Genomic DNA, 21674 nt, shown 5'->3' on the forward strand with positions numbered 1-21674 from the left:
GGGTTTGAGTGAAGAGCTCGATACGTGCAGCCCTTCTCGTGAAGGGTTGCCGTTTTGAGTTGGGCTTTGACGGAACGCAGTTTGCATATCGGAATAGATAGCGTGCACTTCAGCCTGCCACCCGATCTGGGAAGGGGTGGTACAGTGCGGTGGCGGTGAATTTGCCAATTGTAATTTGATGCGATATTATGCCTGCGAATCGTAAGCCTGATTAAAGCGGCAACAGTCCACTGTCAGCTCTGGCGCGAGCTGATGTGAATGGTAATTGCAACCGGGTGTAGGGAAAGTACGAACCACGGCTCCCTTAAAAAGTGTGTCCAGCCAGGCGGATTGCATGCATTCTGGCTCATCTCATCTGCGTTACTCTGCGAGGCATGTGCCGCTGATAGTTGTACGTGCTGGAGGGGGTATTGTGGCACAAAAACGGCCATAGTGCAGGTTTTCTTTTGTTACCCTTACCTCACCGCAATATCGATAGAATTCATTCTTTTACGACATTACGAAACGCGGAAATTTCGTTTTTTTCGTTTCGGAAATTTCGTTTCCAAGGAACAAGCGATTCTTGTCGAGATTCTAATCGAAACATAATATGTCAAAGACACTTAAATTAACGGTTATTTAGTGACATTTCACTACATTCCATTCCAAGGCATATTAAATGGATTAAATGGATTATATAATTGCTTCCCAGTTTTGTCCTATTGTGGTGAGCGGTGACAATCAAACGCAGATATTCGCACTGCTTGAAGTTTCGCATCCGATTTTCACTTTTTAATTATGTGTATGTTTCTATTAGTGTTGGGTAAATCAGATTCAGATTCCTGAAACTGAATGAATCTTTGACATGATTCAATGAATCTGAATACCGGTTGCAAAGATTCATGAATCTCCAAATATTCTTGAATTACCAAAGATTGATGAATCTCAAAAGACTCATGAATCTCGAACGATTCATGAATTTCCAAAGATTCATATCTCTAGGGATTCATAAATCTCATGAGATTCAAAAATTCATAGAGCTTGAGCTTCTCATTATTCTTGTTTTTGAAGCAACAACTTACATGATCATGCCAGCCTATACAGGCTTTCGGTACTTCTTGGTAAGTCCACGCAGCCGGATAGTTTGTTTTGCTACGGCTTTAGAATGTTTGGTGAGATTGCGCATTAACTATTTTGCAAATCATACATCTCTAAAGATGCATGAATCCTTGGAGATTCACGAATCTTTAGAGATTCATGAATCTTTGAAGATTCGATTTGAGGTTCGATTCACTCATCACTGAAGATTCATATGAATTAATCTCATTGAAAGAGTCATGAAACCCAACACTAGTTTCTATGCTTTCTATTGAATGTTTGTTTCTTGTATATTTCAAATCGCTCAAAATTATTTGTTAAGTATGGCATCATCATACTTCATGCTTGCGACACCTGAAAAATCAAATAGAAATGGAAAAAAAACACCTGGTAAAATAAAAGCATAGGCCAGTAATGAGCATCCATTCGAAGAGCAAAACCATCGCAGTGCGAATTAGTACACCCGTGTAAGGATACACCTTCTCTAGCTTGCCAGCAAGCATGTAAGCTGACAAAGAGTAGTGGTACCACTGCAAACGATCGCAGCGCCACACACTCGCTCGTTGGACCTCGACGGCGGAGTGCGAAAACTCAAAGGAGGCAAATTAAGCGCTCGCACAGAAGGCGAACGCCCCAAATGGGCAAGCGGCAAATTGGAGTGCAGCTGCTTTCCGCACACAAATCGCGCACATGGGTAACTGACCCGCGCTTCTGGCTCACACAGAAAAAGAAGAAGAAAAAAAAACATGGATGCTACAATAACCCCGACACCCGGTAGATGATAACACATGGTACAACAGCGCACGTATGAAAGGAGGCGAAATGAAACTTACCACACAGCCGCCCCCGGGGATGGACGGACGCAAGCTCGTCGACAGCAGCAGAGGTGTAGACCGTGCGGGGTTTTGTAATGGTAGTGGTGGTGTGCGTGAAGCGAAGGACAATAACGACACACTCTGACGTCCGTTGGACGAGGCGTGTAGAGCGCAGCGCCATCACTACTGTATACGACACACCCGCTCCGCCAGTGGCATCCCCAGCAGCGGTACCACACTTGCCGCCGTTCAGTTTGGTTGATAGATGCAAAGGTTTGATTGAAGCTCGGGAAGCCATCACTACTACCGCGTCGGTCGGTAGTTAGAGGGTTTTTTGTTGTTTGTTTATTGTAACGCGTCACACAAAAGCAAATTGCACAGGGCAGCCTTCAGTGCCCGACCAACGGAGTAGGAGTCAAAAAACGAACACACGCACATCTCTATTGCTCTACCTCCGGCAAAACGGAGTGTCAACTGCGCTCTCTACACGACACGCTAGCGCTAGCAGGACCGTCCGTTCTGTACCGCATACAAGCTTCACGCGCAAAATCGCACGCAAGGGTAAAAACGCTTACTTGAGGTTTACTGATATGAGCCGACTAGTGCGGGGGGGGGCGGAGGCAGATATCTCAATTTGTACACGCGCTACTAAATACAAAATCTGTCGAAAATTCTAACACTACCTTAAAGAGCAATCACAACCGGCGGCCAGTGTGGCGACCACAAACGCGCGGCCGCCGACACAACGACCGTGTTCCCGAGCGTACCGACCTGACGGTGTATGTGTTTTGTATGTGCGTGTATGAGTTTTTGTTTGTTTTTGTGGTTTTTGTCAGTATCGGTATTTCTTTTCAGTTGCGTGTCCATTGCTCCATTGCTACGGTTACTTTGTACTTTCAAAACGCTACGAACCATTTACAAGTGATTGAGTGGTTTCCGTGTTTGTTTTTTTTTCGTGTTGCTCCTTGGGCGTGTACACACGCGGCGCCTAGTATTACAGTGTATAGTATATCTAGATGTAGGCAAGCGGCAGACGTTTGACTCGCGCCCTCTCGCTCACTAATTTTATGCACAGTGCTTGTCGATGAGATGGGATGGCTAGCGGGATAACGACCGCTACCGTAATGTACACACATACACCTATTTGGAGTCTCCAACTACCCCTGCAACGTCTATCATACCGAAAACAGGTCATAATAATCGCTATATTGTCGCGAGCCTCTATCGGCGCTCACTTATTGTACCAGACGGTGTTTGTCGCACACGTTGTATATATATATAAGTTTGTGTGTATATATATATATGTGTATAAAGATAAAGCTACGCATATGTATAAATGTTCGACTGGAAGCATATGGTCAATGTATATATATATATATAGTTCGGTGTATATGTATGTCTGTCTATATGTAGGTATAGTTGGTATGTACAAGCACGCAGAACGCTCCACGGCGTCCTCGGCAGTCACAGGACGCGGAGGAAAAGCGGGCCAATTTGTCCCGCCCTCCTTGGTGCGTCCAGCCTATCGCTATTAATGCACCTGCTCCTGGATCGATATGATGAGGCCCTATTGCTTTTGAAATTGGATGTGCTCTTCGGACGTGTTCCCATTGTCCAGCGATGTCCGCGATTGCGCCAAAGACGCAACGCCCGTTCACATACACACTCACACACATGTGACAAAGTCGTGGTTTGTTTTCCCTAGGTTCCCTCCTCCCCCCCCCCCCAGCTGGACTGATAAACACTGTGTAATAGGTTGATTGATGTGGAAGGTCGACAAGGCTCTCCGCCAGGCGAAGAGCCATCAACGCATCCCTTTCCCTCTGGGCTGCGGGACGTACCTGCGTAGCGATTCCACCTTGCGAAAGTCGAGCGGCGCGTCGACCTCCCCGTTGATCTGCGGGTATCCGTTCGGCGTCGGATAGCGGCTCGCGTACAGTGGAAGTGCCGGTGAGGAAGCCATGTTGAACAAGTCCGATGCTGCTGCTGCTGCGGTGGTGCGGTTGGAGCTGCGAGGGTCAAGGTGTGAAAGGAAGAGATGAAAAAGAAGAAGGAAAAGAAGAAGAAGAAGAAGAAGAGCAAGTAAGATAATTGAGTGAAAAAGCAAGTAACAGCGCGCCGATGTTAGAAACAAAACAAAAAAAAATCGTGGTGCTTTTTGGGTTTGTTTGCACGCATCGCTCGCACGCGTTTTCCCGGCGTGCCGGGGAGGCAAGACGTCCAAACTGCCCTCCCCTCCGCGAACGGGTGATTCAAATTAGCTATCCATCATTCCCCCTCGTACCCCACCGGCTCCAGCAGCTCCAAGAAAAGGAAACAAAAAAGCGGAAGCGGACCGGAAGCTGAAGCTTTACTTGCGGAGGGATTGTGTGCTTTTCTTTTAATTTCTCGCCCCAGCACCAACCACGGGCCGGACAGGTGCGCCCGGGAGTTCAGGGTGGAGATGAGATATGCCCCCTCACCCCCTTTCACCCGGAAACATCAATAATTGTTCCCCTTTTCCCAGGTTCAAACGGGGCAACCGTCGTGGAGGTAAGAAGAGAAACGTTGGAGGGGGGGGGGGATATAATTCAGTTTTTATCACAGTGATACCGACTGCCTGACGGGGCCTGAAGCCTATTAGCAAAGCGGGAAACAGCAGCCCCTGGACGGTACTTACACAAGATGGCGAGCGCGCTGGGCCTTAAACTGTACGCTGCAACCAGCGACTACTACTTCCACCCAAGACGGCGCTTGAAGACTTGGACAGAGTTCAAGAACCAAAGCGCTCGCACAGCGCCACAGTACACCACACACACACACACACACACACACACGCGTACGCGTATGAGTCGTTTTTGAATATTTGGGAATAGGCGAGTCTATGTATATGTCGATAGGATATTACGAGCTACGAGGTTTGAAGATATTGCGGTTTTACTTTGTGTTCGTTAAGCTTAGATTACTCTTTTTTTGAGAAAGACGTCCACCGAAAGCGGATGGTGGTAGCACTACATTGCAACTAGAGATTGAGTATCAAACTGGGTATCAAACTGGACCACTACTGCTACTATTACTGTTACGGATGCAACTCGGGCCGCAAAGCTATTGAGACTATGCTGTAGAGAGTAACCGATTACGGGATACAGGCGATCACGCACTACTCTGTGACGCTGAGGATATGACGGATTTGGACTACTACGCATCTGCGTCACTTGGGCAGCGTTACACCACCACTACGGGCTAGGCGAGGGCGACACTCTGACGGTGCGTCCGTCTTTGATTCGGACTGCTTCGTAGTGGTGGTGTTGGTACGATCGCGCCCGCTAGGCGGCCGATCGGAACGTGACACTAGCCGCTGCAGCCGCTTAGTGGCTCGTCGGCGACGGGCGTTTGATTGTGTACCGGTGCCGCTTACGGGTTGATTGGTAAGGCGTGCAGTATAGTGTTTGATTGCTGACATGATGCCTGAAAGTAAGCGAAAATTCGGTGAGATCTTGCGTTGGAGGTACATGTGTATGTAGAATTTGAATTCGAAGAATTGATATTGGATGTGACAGTGCTAGGAGGTTGGACGTCTCCGGGAGGTTCCAAGGGTTTTAAGCTATCCAGCAGATGTCCATATGTCCGTTGTCGCCTACATTCAAAACCATACATTTTATAACATGCCATGTCCCTGCTGGCCAAATGCCTCCAACTCCTATAGCTATAGCTGTACATCCGACTCATCTAGGGTTTGGTTCTTCCTGTTTCCCATCACACCGGCACCAAGTCACCCAGGTTGCCGGTTTTGCAGCGCCAAATTTAGCGCAAATCTTTCGTTCCTCTTCCGGAGATATAATTTTCTTTGTTATCCCCCCCCATCCCCCATCCAGTGTAGGATTCAGGCAGTTCTGGTCGTACGGCCGCCCGTGTTATGTGTTCTTTGTTGCCCAGCGTGCAGCGGCACGGGTGCTTGAAATCGAAATACCGGAAAATGCATTTTTGATCTATATACCGCATGCTTATTTAATGTTTCGCCAACATTATGTACCAAGCGGCAGGTTATGTGCCGCAACCCGAGAGTGATCGAGCCAAAGTAAATAACAAACCGTACTGTTTACCAGCGCCACATAAGGCTTTAGGTTAGGCCACAAAGCTTCCACTATGTTTTACATACCGAAAAGTACCTGCACCAGACGAGTATGTAACGCTACGCTACATAGGGTTGATGGCAGGCAACCACATCCTTTCACCCCGTTCGAAAGGGCAGTGGACACCACCCCGGGGGAGGGGTACGAACCCCGGAGCAGGAATTTAACCTGCCTGTCTACAGGAAGTGAGTTGCGCCGCAGCGGAAACGCAACGATATGATTTTTTTTTATGTCATGGGATGGGCAGAATGGGATAAAAATAGAAAACAATCTCCGGTTGATCGGTTAAGCGGCGGAGGCTATTACAATGCCCGCATAAAACAGCCCTGCCTCATGCTCAACCCACGCAGCCATGGATAGATGATGCTGCTGCAGTAGTGCGACGCAAAACTGCTTAATTAAGGTGTTTCTTTGTGTGAGTGCACGTTTTTGAATTATTCATTTACAACGCACGCAAAAGCGGGCAATGATAGGAATGCGAAATCCGGTTCGAAGGACCAAAACGCATGCACATGGGCACCAGAAAAAGCGCAGAAGAGCTATGTAGTTAGGTATGTAGCTGCTGCCAGAGCTGCTGTTAGGTACTGTTGCACCGCGTTGTATGTACAGCATCTGTCGGGAGCCTGTAAATGGCAGCCCGTAGCAAAGTTCTTATGTAAGGATCACGCATTTACTTGCGGCTGTAGCGCGCCACCTATGTATACATGCGTACCGTGATCAGATGCATGTAAAGGAGAGCATGTAAAGCGGCATGTAAAAAAGAGTACATATCTGCTGCTATGTGCGGTTAAATAACTGCACTGTAAATATTTACAGCAAACGGCTCAGGTCGCTATGCGTCTGGCTAAAGGGGTCTGGCTGTTAGTCCTCCGGCCGCCAGACCACATGGCTAGACGAGCCCGTCTGTTCCGTTTACAGCCAGTGCCAGTGCCGATGCAAGGTCAAACGCAAACGTCAGCGCGTTTCGATCCAACTCCAGCCAGGGCATGATGCCGTACGGCCGTGCGGCAACGCACATGCCAGCGCCAGCGGACTGGAACGATGCAGCATTTTGCTCGCGACGAGCACACGTTCCAGCAAAACGCACCGAATCCACAGCGAATGTAACGCGAGAGCGCATGCAGTTGAGCGCGCGAGCGAGTTCCTGCTGCTTGGGAGCAGCTTTGTTGGGTAACGGAAGGACTCACCCCAAACGCTTACATCACGGCCGTTCCAGCAGGTTACAGCATCCCGCTTACTACATTCAACCTTGCGTCTGTAAACGTAAACATACACCCACACAGACACACATTCAGACATTCCAGCACTTCAAGCACAAATACTGACACAAATTCACCGCCTCTCTCTCTCTCTCTCTCGGGCTGGAACAGGCGACAAACCGCACACAAGGACGAACCGTCGCAAGCAGGGGAAAAACAAACACAGCGTCCCCTGTGCGAGTGAGTGGCCATGTGGGGAACCCACGGCGGAGACTACGTGCCGTGCCGCACAGGTCCTCGTCCTGTGCGCCCTTGTTCGCTCACCCCCCCCCCCCCTCGCCAGAAAGGCCAGACACAGGGCAGACCGCTGCAAACTGGAATGTCAACTCTGCTGGGAGCTGGGCTGGGCTGGGAGGGAAAGTAGCCGGCCGCAAGCGGAACTAGGAAGCGGTACCGTTTTGCATGCTGTCTCAATTTTCCTAGCTGTAGCGTGTGATGGGTTTTTTTGTTGTTGTTGCTTTTGTAACGTTGTACTAGTTGTTGTTGCTGGTGCTGCTGCTGCTATATTGCTCTGCCCTTTTTTGTTCCCGCTGGCTGGCTGTGGTGTAAACCAAGCTTTAAAAATAGCTGCCCGGTTTCCGGGCTGGCACTGAGCCGAAGGTTTGCCTGGTGGGGTGCCCGCTGTATGCATATTTATCAGCCCATGGGCAAGGAAACAGGGTCCACACCGCCAGCAGGCGACGAACCGGGGTTGCACGAATAGTGGAGAGGTACACAGTATTACTGCTTCCTGGGCACTGGGCTGGGAAGGCCACGTGAAATGTGACCGAAGGTCTCGCCTGAAAGGTAGGCTAGCCGCAGCGCACCAAAGGTGGGGAGGGTGGGTTTTTTTGCAAAACACAACAAAAAAGACGAAAAAATAAAGTAAAAAAAGGGTTTTAATTTAAATAACGTCTGCTCGGGGTTCATTACATTTCGGTTTTATGGCACATCACGATGTAAATGACACACACACATACAAACACAGTACCAACTAGAGTGACGCAGAAGTAGACAGTAGACAGAGGAGCGGACAAAAAACAACTCTGAAAAGGACATAAAATCGTCCAACTGGAACTCGGCCCCGTTTGGCTACTAACCTCTTTTTTTACCGTGTCGGGGTTTTACGCTGCCCTGTTCTTGTATCTCTTTTTATGCATGTGTCTGTGTGTATGTGTGTGTGTTAGAAAAGGGAATCGCTTCTTACAACAATAACAACAGCAAAAAAAAAAAAAATGTCCCATTACTATCGACTTGGACGTCTTCACTGGACCGGATCTGCTATTGCGTCCGGGAACCCCCATTTTTCGATGCGTTTTTGTACCGTGCTGCCGACATGCTGCCCTTGCTGAACGTACCTTTTAAAGGTTCGAGGCCGTGAGGTCCCGTAACGGTCACGGGGCTGGTACGCTGATGCGGCTGATCGAGCGCAAGACGGCCTGGTCTGGTCTCTGGTCCAGCGGCGTCACAGGTCCGGAACACAAAAACACGGTCGTGCAAAAATTGCGACGGAACACTTTTGCGTCTCACTGCACTCAGTGCGCCGCGCTGCGAGCGTTGTTTTGAACGGACTCAAACGCTGCGTTACTAACGGCTGCAAGTGCCACCAACATCACGGTCATTCTTTCCCCCACGTGGCTTCACAGACACATACACACACACACACACTGATGCACGCACACACACGCACATACAATCAGCTACTCTTGTCTTGGGATGCTTGTCTTGTCGTAGCCTGTGTTCGTTTATCTCGTTTAGTGTGTGTGGTTTTGTTTCTCTCTCTCTCGACTTCGTTTCCACTCAAATCCACCGGATCGGAAAAGCTTCACTAATCATACACACACACACACACACACACACACACACACACACACACACCACTACCGCACGCGCTTGAGCTCGATGGATGCGCCTGGTAGGTAGGCAAGGCCGCCCAACAGCTTAACGCCTCGCAACGCTACGGAAACGGTGCAGCAGCAGCAGCAGCGTGTGCAACTGCACCGACTGGTCCTGTCTGTCTGTTTGGGTACTTGCCCTACTGCCGACGCTTGGTAGTCGAGTTGCTGTGGGGCTGTGTGAGTGTATATTTGATTTCCAAAAGGGTGGCAATTTTCCGGCGGGCCAAGAGAGGGCGGGCGTGCGATGGAGCGGGCTGAGTGCGGCTGTGATTGTGGAGGTGATTATAATAAACCATTAGTGAAATTATGTAACGAACCGTGTGATGAAAACGGCACCCCCCCACCCCCTCGCTCCCCAAACCACTTCCACACCGGGTGCGGGTTTCTTGCAGTTCGTCACACATACACACACACACACACACACACACACACACACACACACACACACACACACACACACTGAGAGACGAGTACGGGAACGCACACGTACGCACGGCCGAATGCACTTTTGGTCCTCGGGGTAAAGGGGGTTCGTCGTCTGCTCACAGGACACACACTCAAACCACAGGCACAGAGCACAGCGGGGCAATAACTGTGGGCTGGTGTGGACTGTCAAATGTCAGCCAACAATAATGGTGCTCGTTCTAGCTGCTGCTGCTGCTGCTGCTGTGTGTGTGTGTGTTTCTGTATGTAGGCTGCGTGTATTGTCCCACTTGGTCCCACTCGCGTGCGGTTTTATAGTGCGATGCAGGCCGCAGCGTGACCGACGGTCCGGCGCGACGCTCGCTCCGCTTCGTGGCCGGTTCGCCCGCAAGCACGCGCGCACGTGCTACGGGGAAGTAAACGGGGCGACTACAACAGCAACAAGAGCAAACAAACAAAGCAAAAACAAAAAAAGGTGGAAAGAACAGTTTGCACCACGCGGGGAGCGCCCGAACCGCTCCGGAGTACCGGCGAGTTGCCAGACGAAATTGCATTTTTGTTTACATCGACTACAAATGCGTCACTCACATGGTGGCGGCGTCCTGGCTCCTTGTGGCCTTCCAGTTTCCACCAACTGAGCCTCCCAGTCCCTCTTTACTTTTGCCTCAACCCCTCTTGGTCTACCTATTTTTACTGAGCACTTTCTCTCTCTTTCTCTTGCATTCTCTCTCCGTGTACACACACATACAGATATACACATACATAAACTACACACACACACAGTGCACTCTGTGTAATGAAGTTGTACCGTTGCCAATCTCCCCGTTTGTTTTTTTTTGTTCTATTATTATTTCTCTCTTGCTCTCTCCTTCACTCGGGCCCCCCCCATTCATGAGCCCCCCCCCCGCTCCCATCACAAAGCACACAGTTACAGTTAATTTTTGTTGTTGTGCAGTGCCAGCAGTGCTGTGAAAACGCACACAACCGCAGCGCAGTACGAAGGCCACACCGCTCGATTACACGCTCGTGTCGGTGCCGTTGTTTTTGTTTGGCTTTTTTTATCGAATGTCACAGCACACACACACACACACACACACACACACACACACACACACACAGGAAAGTGTCCAGCGAACGAGGGGGAAGCGAGGGGATCCGTAGAGTGGAAGGGTGGACGCGAAAGGACAACTTCACACGGCACGATGCTTAAAGTTGGTTGGATATTGTTTTGCTTTAAAAAAAAAACACACACACACACACGCACACAATTTTGCAAGCGAAACAGTCCCACAGCACAAAGCGGTGCACATTCACGAAGGATATGCACACACACACACAAAAAAAAGTCACACACAGACATGTAGAAGCTCACAGGAGCCACCAAACGCAAACCGCTTATCTAAGCCGCCTAAAGTTATGCAAACGTGCATGGCGCGTCACGACCTAACGGCCACGGTAAAGTGCGTTTTAGTGCAGTTCACTGCCATCACAGCAACAGCAACACTCACAATTGCGTTCAAATCAAACACACACACACACACACACACATTCGTTCACAGAAATTTTACAAAACAAAAATTGAAATAATTGCCAAAAAAAAAAAAGCCACGAACGCGACCACACGGGATAAATGTTCGGTTTTTGCTTTGTTTTGCGCAAACAAATCGGTTCGATTGAGGGGGATTTGGTTCTGTTCGCTCGCTTTGCTGCACACTGGCTCAACACTGGGGCCACGCGGCGGTTCGCGGCTTGCAAGTCGGCAAATCGCGGACCGTTGCGTCGATGGCGGTTGCTCGGCAATTACTAAATCCTGTGCCGAACGCCGCAGCTCCCTGAACCAGCACTGCCACGCCTGATTAATGTGATTTGGAATGATGGGGGAGAAGGGGGCGGGGGGTTGGTGGTTGGGGGGAGGGGGGTGTGGGTGGCTATGGGGATGGCGCTGGAGGGCGGTGGGCCGGCACGATGTATATGAAGGCAGCTCCGAGGGTGCCCGAGGATGGGGACCGGAAGGTAAGGAAGCTGGCAGGGGGGGGGGGGGAGGGTTCGATAAGGGGAGGAGGGAGTGGGGTACGGCTCGAGTCCTTGGTTAAGCGCGGCCGAGGCGGCACACACACCGTACAGTTTTGCGACTTTACAGCTTGGGATCCCGTGTTGTACTAAATAATGATGAAAACGCAACATTACTTTAAATATACTGGAGCAGTAGCAGTCCACACAGCCACACACACACACACACACACACGTTGAGCCGTGGCAATCGTTCGATTGCGTTTGGAGTCCTTGGCTCGTCGTCGTCGTCGTCGCTCGCTTGGTCGACTACTGGCCCTCGTGTCGGCTTGTTTGTTACGACGACGTCGACGCGCTGCTGCTGCTGGATGGTTGGTTCGTCGGTCCCGAGTCCCTGTTACCATGCCCGTTGTATGTGAGAGCGTGCGGTGGGTGTAGCCAAGCCGCGTGCGCCAGGCCACGGCGATACGGTTGTGGAGGTTGGGCCCGAGGATCTCTCCCCCCCACATCCTCCCCACAGGCTGCGCCAGAAGGCGAGAAGCGAGAGATCGTCCTGCGACAGTTAGTTATCCCCGGGTTTTGCCTTGCGGTGTGCATCCCTTGCCCTTTGCCCTCGCCCCGTGGTCGCCTTCACACGATCCCGTGTTTTTTAGTTTGCTTACTCCCGCGGGTATGAACATCAACCCCCCCCACCCCTCCCTCTCTTCCTCGATCGAACGACGAGGGAGGGGATCTTCGCCTCGCCGATGTAGCGGAAGGAAGCGGACCTGCCGCCAACCGGTCGGGTGGGTGGATAGGGAAATAAGGGGAGGGGGGGGAGGGCGGGATGGGTTGTTCGGGTCCAATCAACGCGTCAGCCAACCAACGTTCGCAAAACCAGCACCAGCCAACCGGGGCTGCCAAACCATTTAACCAGCCCAACCAATCAACCAACGAACGAACTTCCACCGTCCCCCTCCCCTCTGTCGCTGTCGGGGTGGGGAGGGGAAGGGGTGGGGGGTGCAATAATGCAAGAAAAAACCCATCCAGCCACGAGTCAGCTCGGCGGGGGGGAGGGGGGGAGTTGAAACCCATCCAGTGGGTGGGGAGGGGGAGGGGGAGGAGGTCAAACCGACAGCCCATTTTGGCAGCGGCACCACCGGCGAGGTGTTGTACATACCCGGAGCTCCCTGTCCATTTAAGCAACCCCTCCCACCCCCTCCCACCCCCCTTCCACCAGTGGGCGGCTTACTAGCGGCGTTAGTAAAAACGGGAGCGCACACAGCACCACCCTCCTCCACCACAACCACTAAACCATTCATCATATAGCTTTACATACAAATGGGCGGACACCGCATTTGGGGGTGCAGAGAGAGAGAGAGGAGTGGGGGGGGGGAGGTCGGAGCGGCCGATTTTAGCTAAAAAGGGAAGTAGCGCCCTTGCCAATGTACTCGCAGGTCGTACACAGTGTAGTGTGTTGCACCCGCCTTCCCATCGTTTCCCCCCGTTTTACCCATTTTCTTCTATTTACCAGGGAAAACCTCCTCCCCTCCCCCCCCCCGCGTTCATGAATTGCCCTTTAAAAGTGCATGTCTTGCACGGTGAACCCGACCGCCTTCCTTTGGCATTCCTTTGGCGCTGCTGCACACAACGGGGATGCATTTTTCCAAAACCGGCACCCCCCCACCCCCTCACCCACCCGCTACCACTTTACAGCTAACCAAGCGGTAACCATGTACCTGCACCGATGTACACCGCTGCCTGTAAATGGTGCTCCAGCAATGGCCATGTACAAAGCGAAGCTTTTCCACCCCTCCCTCCACCCACCCCCCCCTCCCCCCGTCACCACACTCACAACCCTCGCTTCACTCTATGTATAATGGTTCTGTGTTATGTTTTCGGTTCGCTGCTTAGCTCCAGGGCTTTTCATTTCTTATTTCTCGAACCGCCACCAATTCCGGGCCCACCCACCCATCCCACCTTCATTGCAGGAAGAGAGAGAGTCAAAGGTCGAGAAGGCGAGAAATATAGGTAAATATGTTCGTGCAGCGTCCGAACACTTACAGCAGCGTACCACACAGCAGTACATAAAGGAGCAGCTCGAGGATTGCCTTTTTTATTTCATTTTCCTTGATTGCGCTTCTGCTTATGCAACGCCTCTCCCTCTCTGTCTCTTTGTATCTCTCTCTCTCTCTCGCGCGCGCACGATTGCATTTACAACCACAGCACACTATGTACGGTGCATGTTCGTGCATGCAAGGCTGGCACGGCACTCATCTATACATATGTATAGAGCGGCTCTTAGGTAAGCGGAAAAGGCACATAGACCGTGTGAGCGCTTTCGCCGTATGCACTTTGCGCGATGCATTTCCCGAACCGTTCTCCCTCTCTCTCTCTCTCTCTTTCATGCGCTCTTTTTCTCACAACTCGTTGCAAAGTTCTCGTATTATCTAGGTACTACCACCGATGGGGGGGGGGGGGAACTCACATACAAACTCCACGCGTGAGTGAAGGACACTCGAGCAGTTTCCAGGCTGGCGCTTGGCGGGCCGAGCGTTGCGCAAAGTGGGGGGGGGGGGGGGGCTGGGCGAAGGAAAACATCGACACTGATGGCATTTCCGCCAACCTCTCTCCTCCCCTACTTTCTCTGGGGCAGCCCTTTTGCGCGCCCCGTGTGGTGCGTTTGCTGCGTTTGCATTGCATTGGGAAGATGGGATGCGTTACACTGGCACCGAGTGGCCGAGTAGGTTCCGTTCGGTAGCAAATAATCGAGCTGCAGTCCCCAATACAGCAGGCACGACAAACAGACGAATAAAACGCTGCCCCAGCTCAACCACGACGCTGGGTGCAAATTACGAAACCAGTGTCGCTGCCCTCCCAGCACACGCACCGCTCCTTACAGTGCGGCCGGCTAGCCGTTGGCGTTGTGCACTTTCACTGCACCTTTACATGAAGCGGCCACCCTCCCCCTAACGCCCTATGCACACTGTTGTGTGTGTGTGTGCGTGTGTGGGTGGGTGTTTAATGTTGCACTTCATCCCTTCCGCTCCGGACGTTGCATTCCACCGGTCAAGCGTTACGGACGTGCGTTACATTCACGTCCGGCCAGCGGGCGAATCGGCGATGCGAAAATATACAGGGTTTTCGTTGCGGGACACTTCCTAGACACTTTCCCATTGGAAGTGCACTAAGAACGTTGGAAATTGGACTCGATGGCACCCTGTTGGAAATTCCTATTAGATTTGTCTAACAAGGACGGTTGAGAGTATAATTCCAATTACAATAAGTTCATTTCATGTAAGAAAGAGTCAATAAAGTGTCCCACAGCTATGAGAACTCCTGCAAAACCCCTGTAATGAGGGTGCGTGGCCGCCACCCGGCCACCGAGCTGACGATTACAGACACCCCCCCCCCTTTTCCCCATCTCTTCCCTCACCGCTCTCTCTCTGCTGCTGCATGCCGCTAGCTGGTGGGCGATAAAATCTGTCAATATTGGCGAATTAATTGGCCAGTTGACATGGGCCCCCCGTTTCCGCAGCTTCCGCTTGTCGCAGCGAACCCACCCACCCAGCCTTGGCGGGTGAGGTGTAAAATAGGCAAACTTATCGCACCGCGATATCGCTCGCCCAAGCCCACAGGCCCGCCCGCGGTACCAGCGCGTGGGTTTAAAAGCACGGATAAGGCGCCGATTAAACAATCCCAACCGCCTGAATTTGAACCTGTTCTGTTCTGTTGCGCCTGCTGGCAAGGCATCACCATGCTACGGAGGGCTCCTCGAGGCTGTGTGTGTGTTTGTATATTTTTTTCCTTCTTTTTTGTCCCCAGTATTGAGCATTATCCACCTCCAGCACGGCTTTTTGAGGTTCGTGTACTGCTAGAGTGTATGTTTAAAACAAAGCAGCAGCAAAAAGAAAAACAGAGCGCTCCTGCACTGTACGTACATGTGTCCCCTCCTCCCCCCCCAACCTTACCCCCCCCCCCCTTTGTCATCTCATCCGGCCCATGTCCTTGTAAAAGTGCATTAGGCGTACGCAAAACGACAAAATTATTGCCACTCATTATGTGTTTTTCCGTTGCACCGTTTTTTTTTTTTTTTTTTTTGCTGTGCCGTCCTTTTGCCGCTGTTATCGCAACACACGCAGAGAGAACGAGTCCTAGGCTTGCAAAATAAAGTCGCACCGGAATCGAAATCGGAGCTACATAAATCGGCCGCCCGGCACACATAAGCCGAAGCGGACAGTGGGAAAGGCATTCGTTTGGCGGCACAACATATTTCCTATGATTGTACCCGTGGTCCTTCGGTTTGTGCTGCCAAGGGCCGGAGCATATAGGCCACCCATCGTGCCACCCACAGCAGCAGCAGGATTATGTCTGCTGTCCCGTCGCGGTGGGGGGTGAACAAAAAATATGGATGCAATCCGCACCACGGAGACATAAACGCAAAGCATTGGCGTTTACATAGTGGGGATGCACATGCGCCACCTCGCCAGTACATGCCATGGTCGGAGGTGGCGGTGCCGGCGTGCGGTTACTGCAAGAATCAGCCCGCTTTTCTTGCCAAACAGTGCGTTTTGGTGCTCGATTTCTTACGCGACACCACTGGGATGCTGGGACAGTGTGTGTGTGTGTGTGTGTGTGTGTGTGCACATAGTGGAGTGTGCCATGTACTGCTGGCAATGCTACCGACAATCCAAACACTGCACATAAGCGACGTTAAATAAGCGGACCTCCACTGGCCCGCGCTGGCTCTTTACACAACGATGGCTATGTATTAGGGGCCCCGGCTATGTGTATGTAGCGCAATGCCGGCAAAACTCGGACACGCCGGGACACGAATGCAATCCAGCACGACCAGCCGGCCAGGCCACTGTCGGCTTACATCGGTGCTAGGGTAGCAGTGCGGGGGGTTCGTCTTCTACGGCGCTTTTTTTTTATTGTTTTGTATTTTTTTTTTTCGTTTTATTTCCCTCGCCAGAGATTTTACACCGGACCAAACAGTGCGGCTTGATGCTCGCAATAAAAAAAAAAACACAGCCTGGGAGCTCTGGGTTCTCGCTGTCTCTGTCTCTGTCCCTCCTTTTGCTCCTTTTTTTTGCTTCTTCTGCCCCGAAGGACTATATTGAAAAGCCAACAACAACAGCAGCAGCAGCAACCATATCACCACCTTCGTGTTGTATGTTGTGAGTGTTGTGGATGCGAAGAAGAAGAAGAAGAAGAAGAAGAAGAAGAGGGAAGGAAAATGAAGTGGAAAACCACTCTTGCAATGCATCCTTTCAGTTGTTGTTGTTGTTGCTTTTCTTTTCGCTCTTCCGGGTTTCATCGAAGAATGAGGACAACACAAGAGTGTGGTTTTTCATTTTCCATCGTTTTTAAAAAGAACCACAAACCCCCACAACGCACACACACACACATACACTCTTCCCCCCGCCCCCCCCCACAGTCTTGCACGCGCTCGCTTTCTCTCTCTCTCTCTCTCTCTCTCTCTCTCTCTCTCTCTCTCTCGCACTCACACAGCCAAACGGCCGTTCAGTTCTCTCCGTGCTATTTCAGTGTGGGGCCCCAGCCCTCCCATTCCCCTTTCTGGGAAGCGTTTGGGAATTAAAAGATTTCCACACCGTCTGACAGTCCCCCTCCCCCCCCCCCCCTTCCATCCGCTCCTTCTACACCTTCTCTCTCTCTCTCTCTCTCTCTCCCCCGATCACGCTCGCTCTTCATTACTGTGAATGTTCTAATTTATTCGTCCTTTCGTGCGGCGCGTGTGTCTATGTGTGTGCGCCCTTCCTTGCATGCCCTCCGCCCCCTCCCCCCCCCCTTTCTCCTTCCTCGTTTCCTCGTGCCGTAGCAGGACATGCAGCCGTTGTTGTGCCTTTCCTTTCCCCGTTTTGGGGGCCTGGGTGCATTTGTTTGCTTTGTACTATAAATAATGTGTGGAGGAGGAGATGGGAAGGGGAGAGGGGGGGGGGAATGAAAATGGTTCCAGCAGGTGTTGGTGGGGAATAGGTTGGTGGAGCGGAGTTTTATTTGCATTTCGATTTCTACTTACTGCCAATGTGCGCCCACATCTTACCCCCCACTCCCCATTCCCTTCTTACCCATACTGGACACCCCCAAGCCCGCAAGCTCTTGCAAGGAAGAATGGTGTTTTGACGTGTTTTTTATTTTTATGTTCCTTTGTACAAATGTTCTTTTTTCTCGCCGTTTTTCTCTCTCTTACCACCTGTCTACCGTTTTCATTCCCCCCCCCCCGTTTTCCTCCGTTGTGTGTATGTGTGTGTTTGCTTTTATTTTTTGTCTATTAAATATTTTCCATTTTGTTTTATTAACTCGCTTGCAGCTACTTCTACTTCTGCTTACCGATTCCGCTTTTGCCTGACAGGCGTGTAACACTTACCCGTTGCGTCTGGTGCGCTAAAGCACATGGTTTGGACGGGCACGAGGGGAAAGAGGGCGGCCGGAAGCGGCGGCTACGGTCGGTCGGTCGGACAGCAGATGATGATGGGCAGATGACGCCCGCCCCCTCCGGGATGTCTCGGTGTGCTGCGGGGGGTGGCAAAACCACCTTGAGCCACCGCCGCACCGACACTATCGACCCGGGTGCCGGTGCCCACACACACACACACACACACACACACGCACAACCTCACACTTTGATATCACACACGAGTTTTCGGAAAACTCCTTTTCCTTTGCCCCAGCTGCGATAAAGTCACAAACTTTCTTCCTGCTGGTGCCTGCTGGCCTGCTGGCCTGTATTGTTTGGTTTTCCGGTTTTTTATCTTCCACTTCTTCCTCTTCTTCTTCTTCTTCTTCTTCTTCTTCTTCTTCTCTTCGTTTTGCTCGTGCACGGATAGAGCGCGGTCACGGCTTTACACCGGGAGCGTCACACCATCGTCAGGCGGCTGGCCGGAGCGACAATGGTGACTGGTCTGGTCGGGCACGGCAAACTGCACCAAAACGGGATGGCCTCGCCTCCCGTTTCCACCACCCCTCCTCTACCCCCTTATCTCACGCTGGCAAGCAGATGCACATGCACACGGCGCGAAGGGAAACTCGCGCGTCACTCCCGCCTTCGGTTGGGCGCTGGGCACTCCGTCAGGGGCGTCGTGTGAGTGAAAAGTCGGACACACGGTTGGGCCGTTTCCATGTGTCTGTGTGTGTGTGTGTGTATGTGTGTTCGTTGCGTGTGCCTGCTCGCCGTGTTGCTAGGAAGTTAAAACCGTCTGACCCTGAAAAGCTAGCCAGCCACGTCCCAGCGCTTCCCGCCAGGCCTTCTGCTCCACTCCTTATCACTTTCTCTCTCTCTCTCTCACACACACACACTCTCTCTCTCTTATAACAAAATGTCCTTCCTGGCTTTCTATCCCGTTCGCTGCGCTGCCTCGATGAATGCAGAAATTTCGCACACGCACACTTTCCCACTGTCCCTGCTCTCTCTCTCTCTCTTCCTTTTCTCTCTCTCTCTCTCTCTCTCTCTCGCTCTGTGGTGTGGTTTCGAAGGACGAATTGTGTTTCCTGGATGCACCTCGTCGGCGACGCAACGTGCGAGCAACTAACGCCGATCCGAAACACGATGCCACGCTCGACGACGGCATGCTGCACTTTGCACACTACTGCGTCCTATACCCACACACACACACACACACACACAATCAAAGAGCCGTAAAAGAGTGCCACCAGCCTGCCGCCGCTTATTCGAATTATCTGCTTCGATTTTGCCCAGACTCCGGCCGCCGTATCCCCCCTTCACCCCTGGAGCAGGACTTGCCCGCTGCCAGTAACGGAAGCGGAGTCTCGGCCCTCGTCTCCCTCTCCTTGCCGCAGCACCAGCAGAAACCTCCATCCATCCATGTGACCTTACATCCCAACCCCTCCCCCCCTCTCCCCTATTCCATCTTCTCAAAAGTGCAGCTCTCAAAAGAGAGAGAGAGAGAGAGAGAAGGAAAGAGAGAAAGAAACAGAGCAGACGGGAAACCTGGAGTGAGTTACATGGTTTTACATAATCAGGACACTCTCGGCAAGTGGGTGGGTGGGGGGGGGGGGGGGTGGAGAGGGGGGACACTGAGTGGGGCTACAAGTAACTGCATCCTTTTCGCTACGTGTGTTTGTGTGTGTTGTTTGTGTGAATAAGGAAGACGAGAGAGAGAGAGAGTGAAGGAACGCACACACATACCCACCGCAACAAACACAAGCGCAACCCCGTGTGGCACGTGTGCAGCGTGCAGTGTGTAACCAGGCGCGTGCAGTGTTGAGGAAAATTGCTATTTCCTCTCCACTTCCTCCCCCCCAGCCCCCCCCCCGGACCCTCTGCCCCTTTCACGCTTGTTAGCATTCTTCCCAAACCTTGGAAAGATGCAGCCTCGACATCCCCTTTAATGTTCCGGCTTGTAGGCAGGGAACCGCCGGGAAAGGGAGGGGGGGCGGCGCATGGGGAGCGAGACGAGCTGAAACCGACGTCAAACTGTCCGGCTCGGTGTCTCGGCGCTGGCAGCAGCAGATCGTGCAAAACCGAATATTGTTTGCACGCGTATGACGCGCGTGAGTTTCCTTCCCCCCCCCAAACGTTACGCGCTGTAATAACCCCCCCCCCTATCACCCCATCGCCCAATGTAAAGGGCTGTCGTTTCGGTAGTGTGTTGACAAATCAACAAAAAAAAAAAGAAAAGAAGGAAAGGAAACTGCCCCGGAAAACTGACACCTTGGACATTTGCAGACGTTTTGCGAAGGCGACTGCTGCTCGGTGAAACTCTATCCTGACAAGCACATCCAACATCCAGCATCTTCTAGGGGGGGGGGGGGGAGGTATGGGGGGATGCTTCCCAGAACAAAGCCAGCGCCAGTGCCAGTGCCGAACGCCTGTCACGGACGTATGGTGTTATGGCTATCAGTTTTGTTGTTCGGTCGATTACACTTGATTCTGGAGCAGGCAGCCAGACGACGCCGCCGCCGCCGCCGCCAGCCGTCCCAGTCTCTTCTAAATAGGAGAGGAGATGAGACGAACCAAGAGAGGGAGGATGCAAGAACTTCACCGACCGACGCGATGCTGCGAGTAACTTGTTGTCGGCGTGTGTGCAACACGAGCGCGTGTAATGCTGAGGAAGCGTAGGCTAGGTCCTGGAGCATGCCGGAAGAAGTCGCTCACCACCAGACGACGCTTACAACGAAGGGGGGGGGGAGGGGGGGGTTACTGATACACACAACGCAACGGACGCCTGGCAAGCAACAAACGACCACAGCGAAAACGAATCTCAAACGGGAGAGAAAGCGTTACACACGCCCGAGCACACTTTACCTTTACCAAAGCGCTGGGGAGTTGAGTTACCGTAGCTCTCTCGCAGCGTGTGTGCTTCGCTTGTAATGCTGTGAGTGTATTGAAGTGCTCTTTTTCCACGTTTTTTTTTTCATTTCGTTACATTTTGCTATCATGGGGGCCCGATTGTTTGCTTCGATTCGAGTTGCAGCCGAGCTGTTCGTCGTCCTTGCTTGTGCGACTTGCTGGATGGCGCCTTACGGTAGTGCCTTGAGCTTCTCATTCCCGCCCCCCCCCCCCCCCCCTCACTGAGCTCGGTACGCATTTGGAAGGGACTTTTGGTGGAGTTTTTTTTTTTGGTTTCTTTTCGATCCAAACAAGCAAGAGCAAAGGGAGTCGTGCGGAGGCGTTTGTTTTGACTTTGACGCACACGGCTGGAGCAGGATTATCCTATGGTTTGGAGAGGCCCTATGGTTTGTTGAGGACCCGGACTACGATTTACCCCAGGATTCGTGTCGTTTGGTCATTGGATTACAACTGGCAAAAGTTTGCCGCACCACTGCTGGACGCTGGCAAGCGAGTCCCTGTGCATGTGCGAAACAAGCAACGTCTGCTGGACGTGTGCGGAATGTGTGCGCCGTCTATCATCACCGACGTAACGGGCGGGCGGCGCGAGCAGAAAAGAATGTCTTCATTTACTGTGCACCGTTGCCCTTCTTTCTATGTACTAGCGCGCAACGCTTGCCATTAGGTACTGTCTTGCCGTGTGGGAAAGATTTATTTTGCACCGGCAACGAACCGAGCCAAATCATTTGCATTTGTGTGTTGGTGGGTGGGTGTTTTTTTTTATTTTACTTTGAGGAGGCGATGACACA

At 51.9% G+C, this 21674-nt stretch overlaps 1 protein-coding gene across 8 annotated transcripts in view; it reads right to left on the minus strand.

Moving 5' to 3' along the window:
- LOC120906755 (broad-complex core protein isoforms 1/2/3/4/5) overlaps nt 1-19080 on the minus strand; it is an 88563-nt gene extending 69483 nt beyond the window's left edge. For 2 of the 8 annotated variants that reach the window (XM_040318678.1, XM_040318686.1), the window contains exons 1-3: nt 11751-11863; nt 8601-9404; nt 3734-3901 (exon numbers count right to left, since the gene is read on the minus strand). In XM_040318678.1, the coding sequence (XP_040174612.1) occupies nt 3734-3855 (122 nt within the window). In that variant the 5' untranslated portion in view covers nt 3856-3901; nt 8601-9404; nt 11751-11863. Of the gene's footprint in view, nt 1-1910; nt 2280-3733; nt 3902-4551; nt 5340-8600; nt 9405-11176; nt 11353-11680; nt 11710-11750; nt 11864-17943 lie in introns of those variants that run through there. The other 6 variants (XM_040318684.1, XM_040318683.1, XM_040318679.1 and 3 more) reach the window with 6 other exon arrangements.
- Nucleotides 19081-21674: the final 2594 nt, after the last annotated feature.

This window comes from Anopheles arabiensis, chromosome X (genome assembly GCF_016920715.1).
Source record: "Anopheles arabiensis isolate DONGOLA chromosome X, AaraD3, whole genome shotgun sequence".
NCBI lineage: Eukaryota > Metazoa > Arthropoda > Insecta > Diptera > Culicidae > Anopheles > Anopheles arabiensis.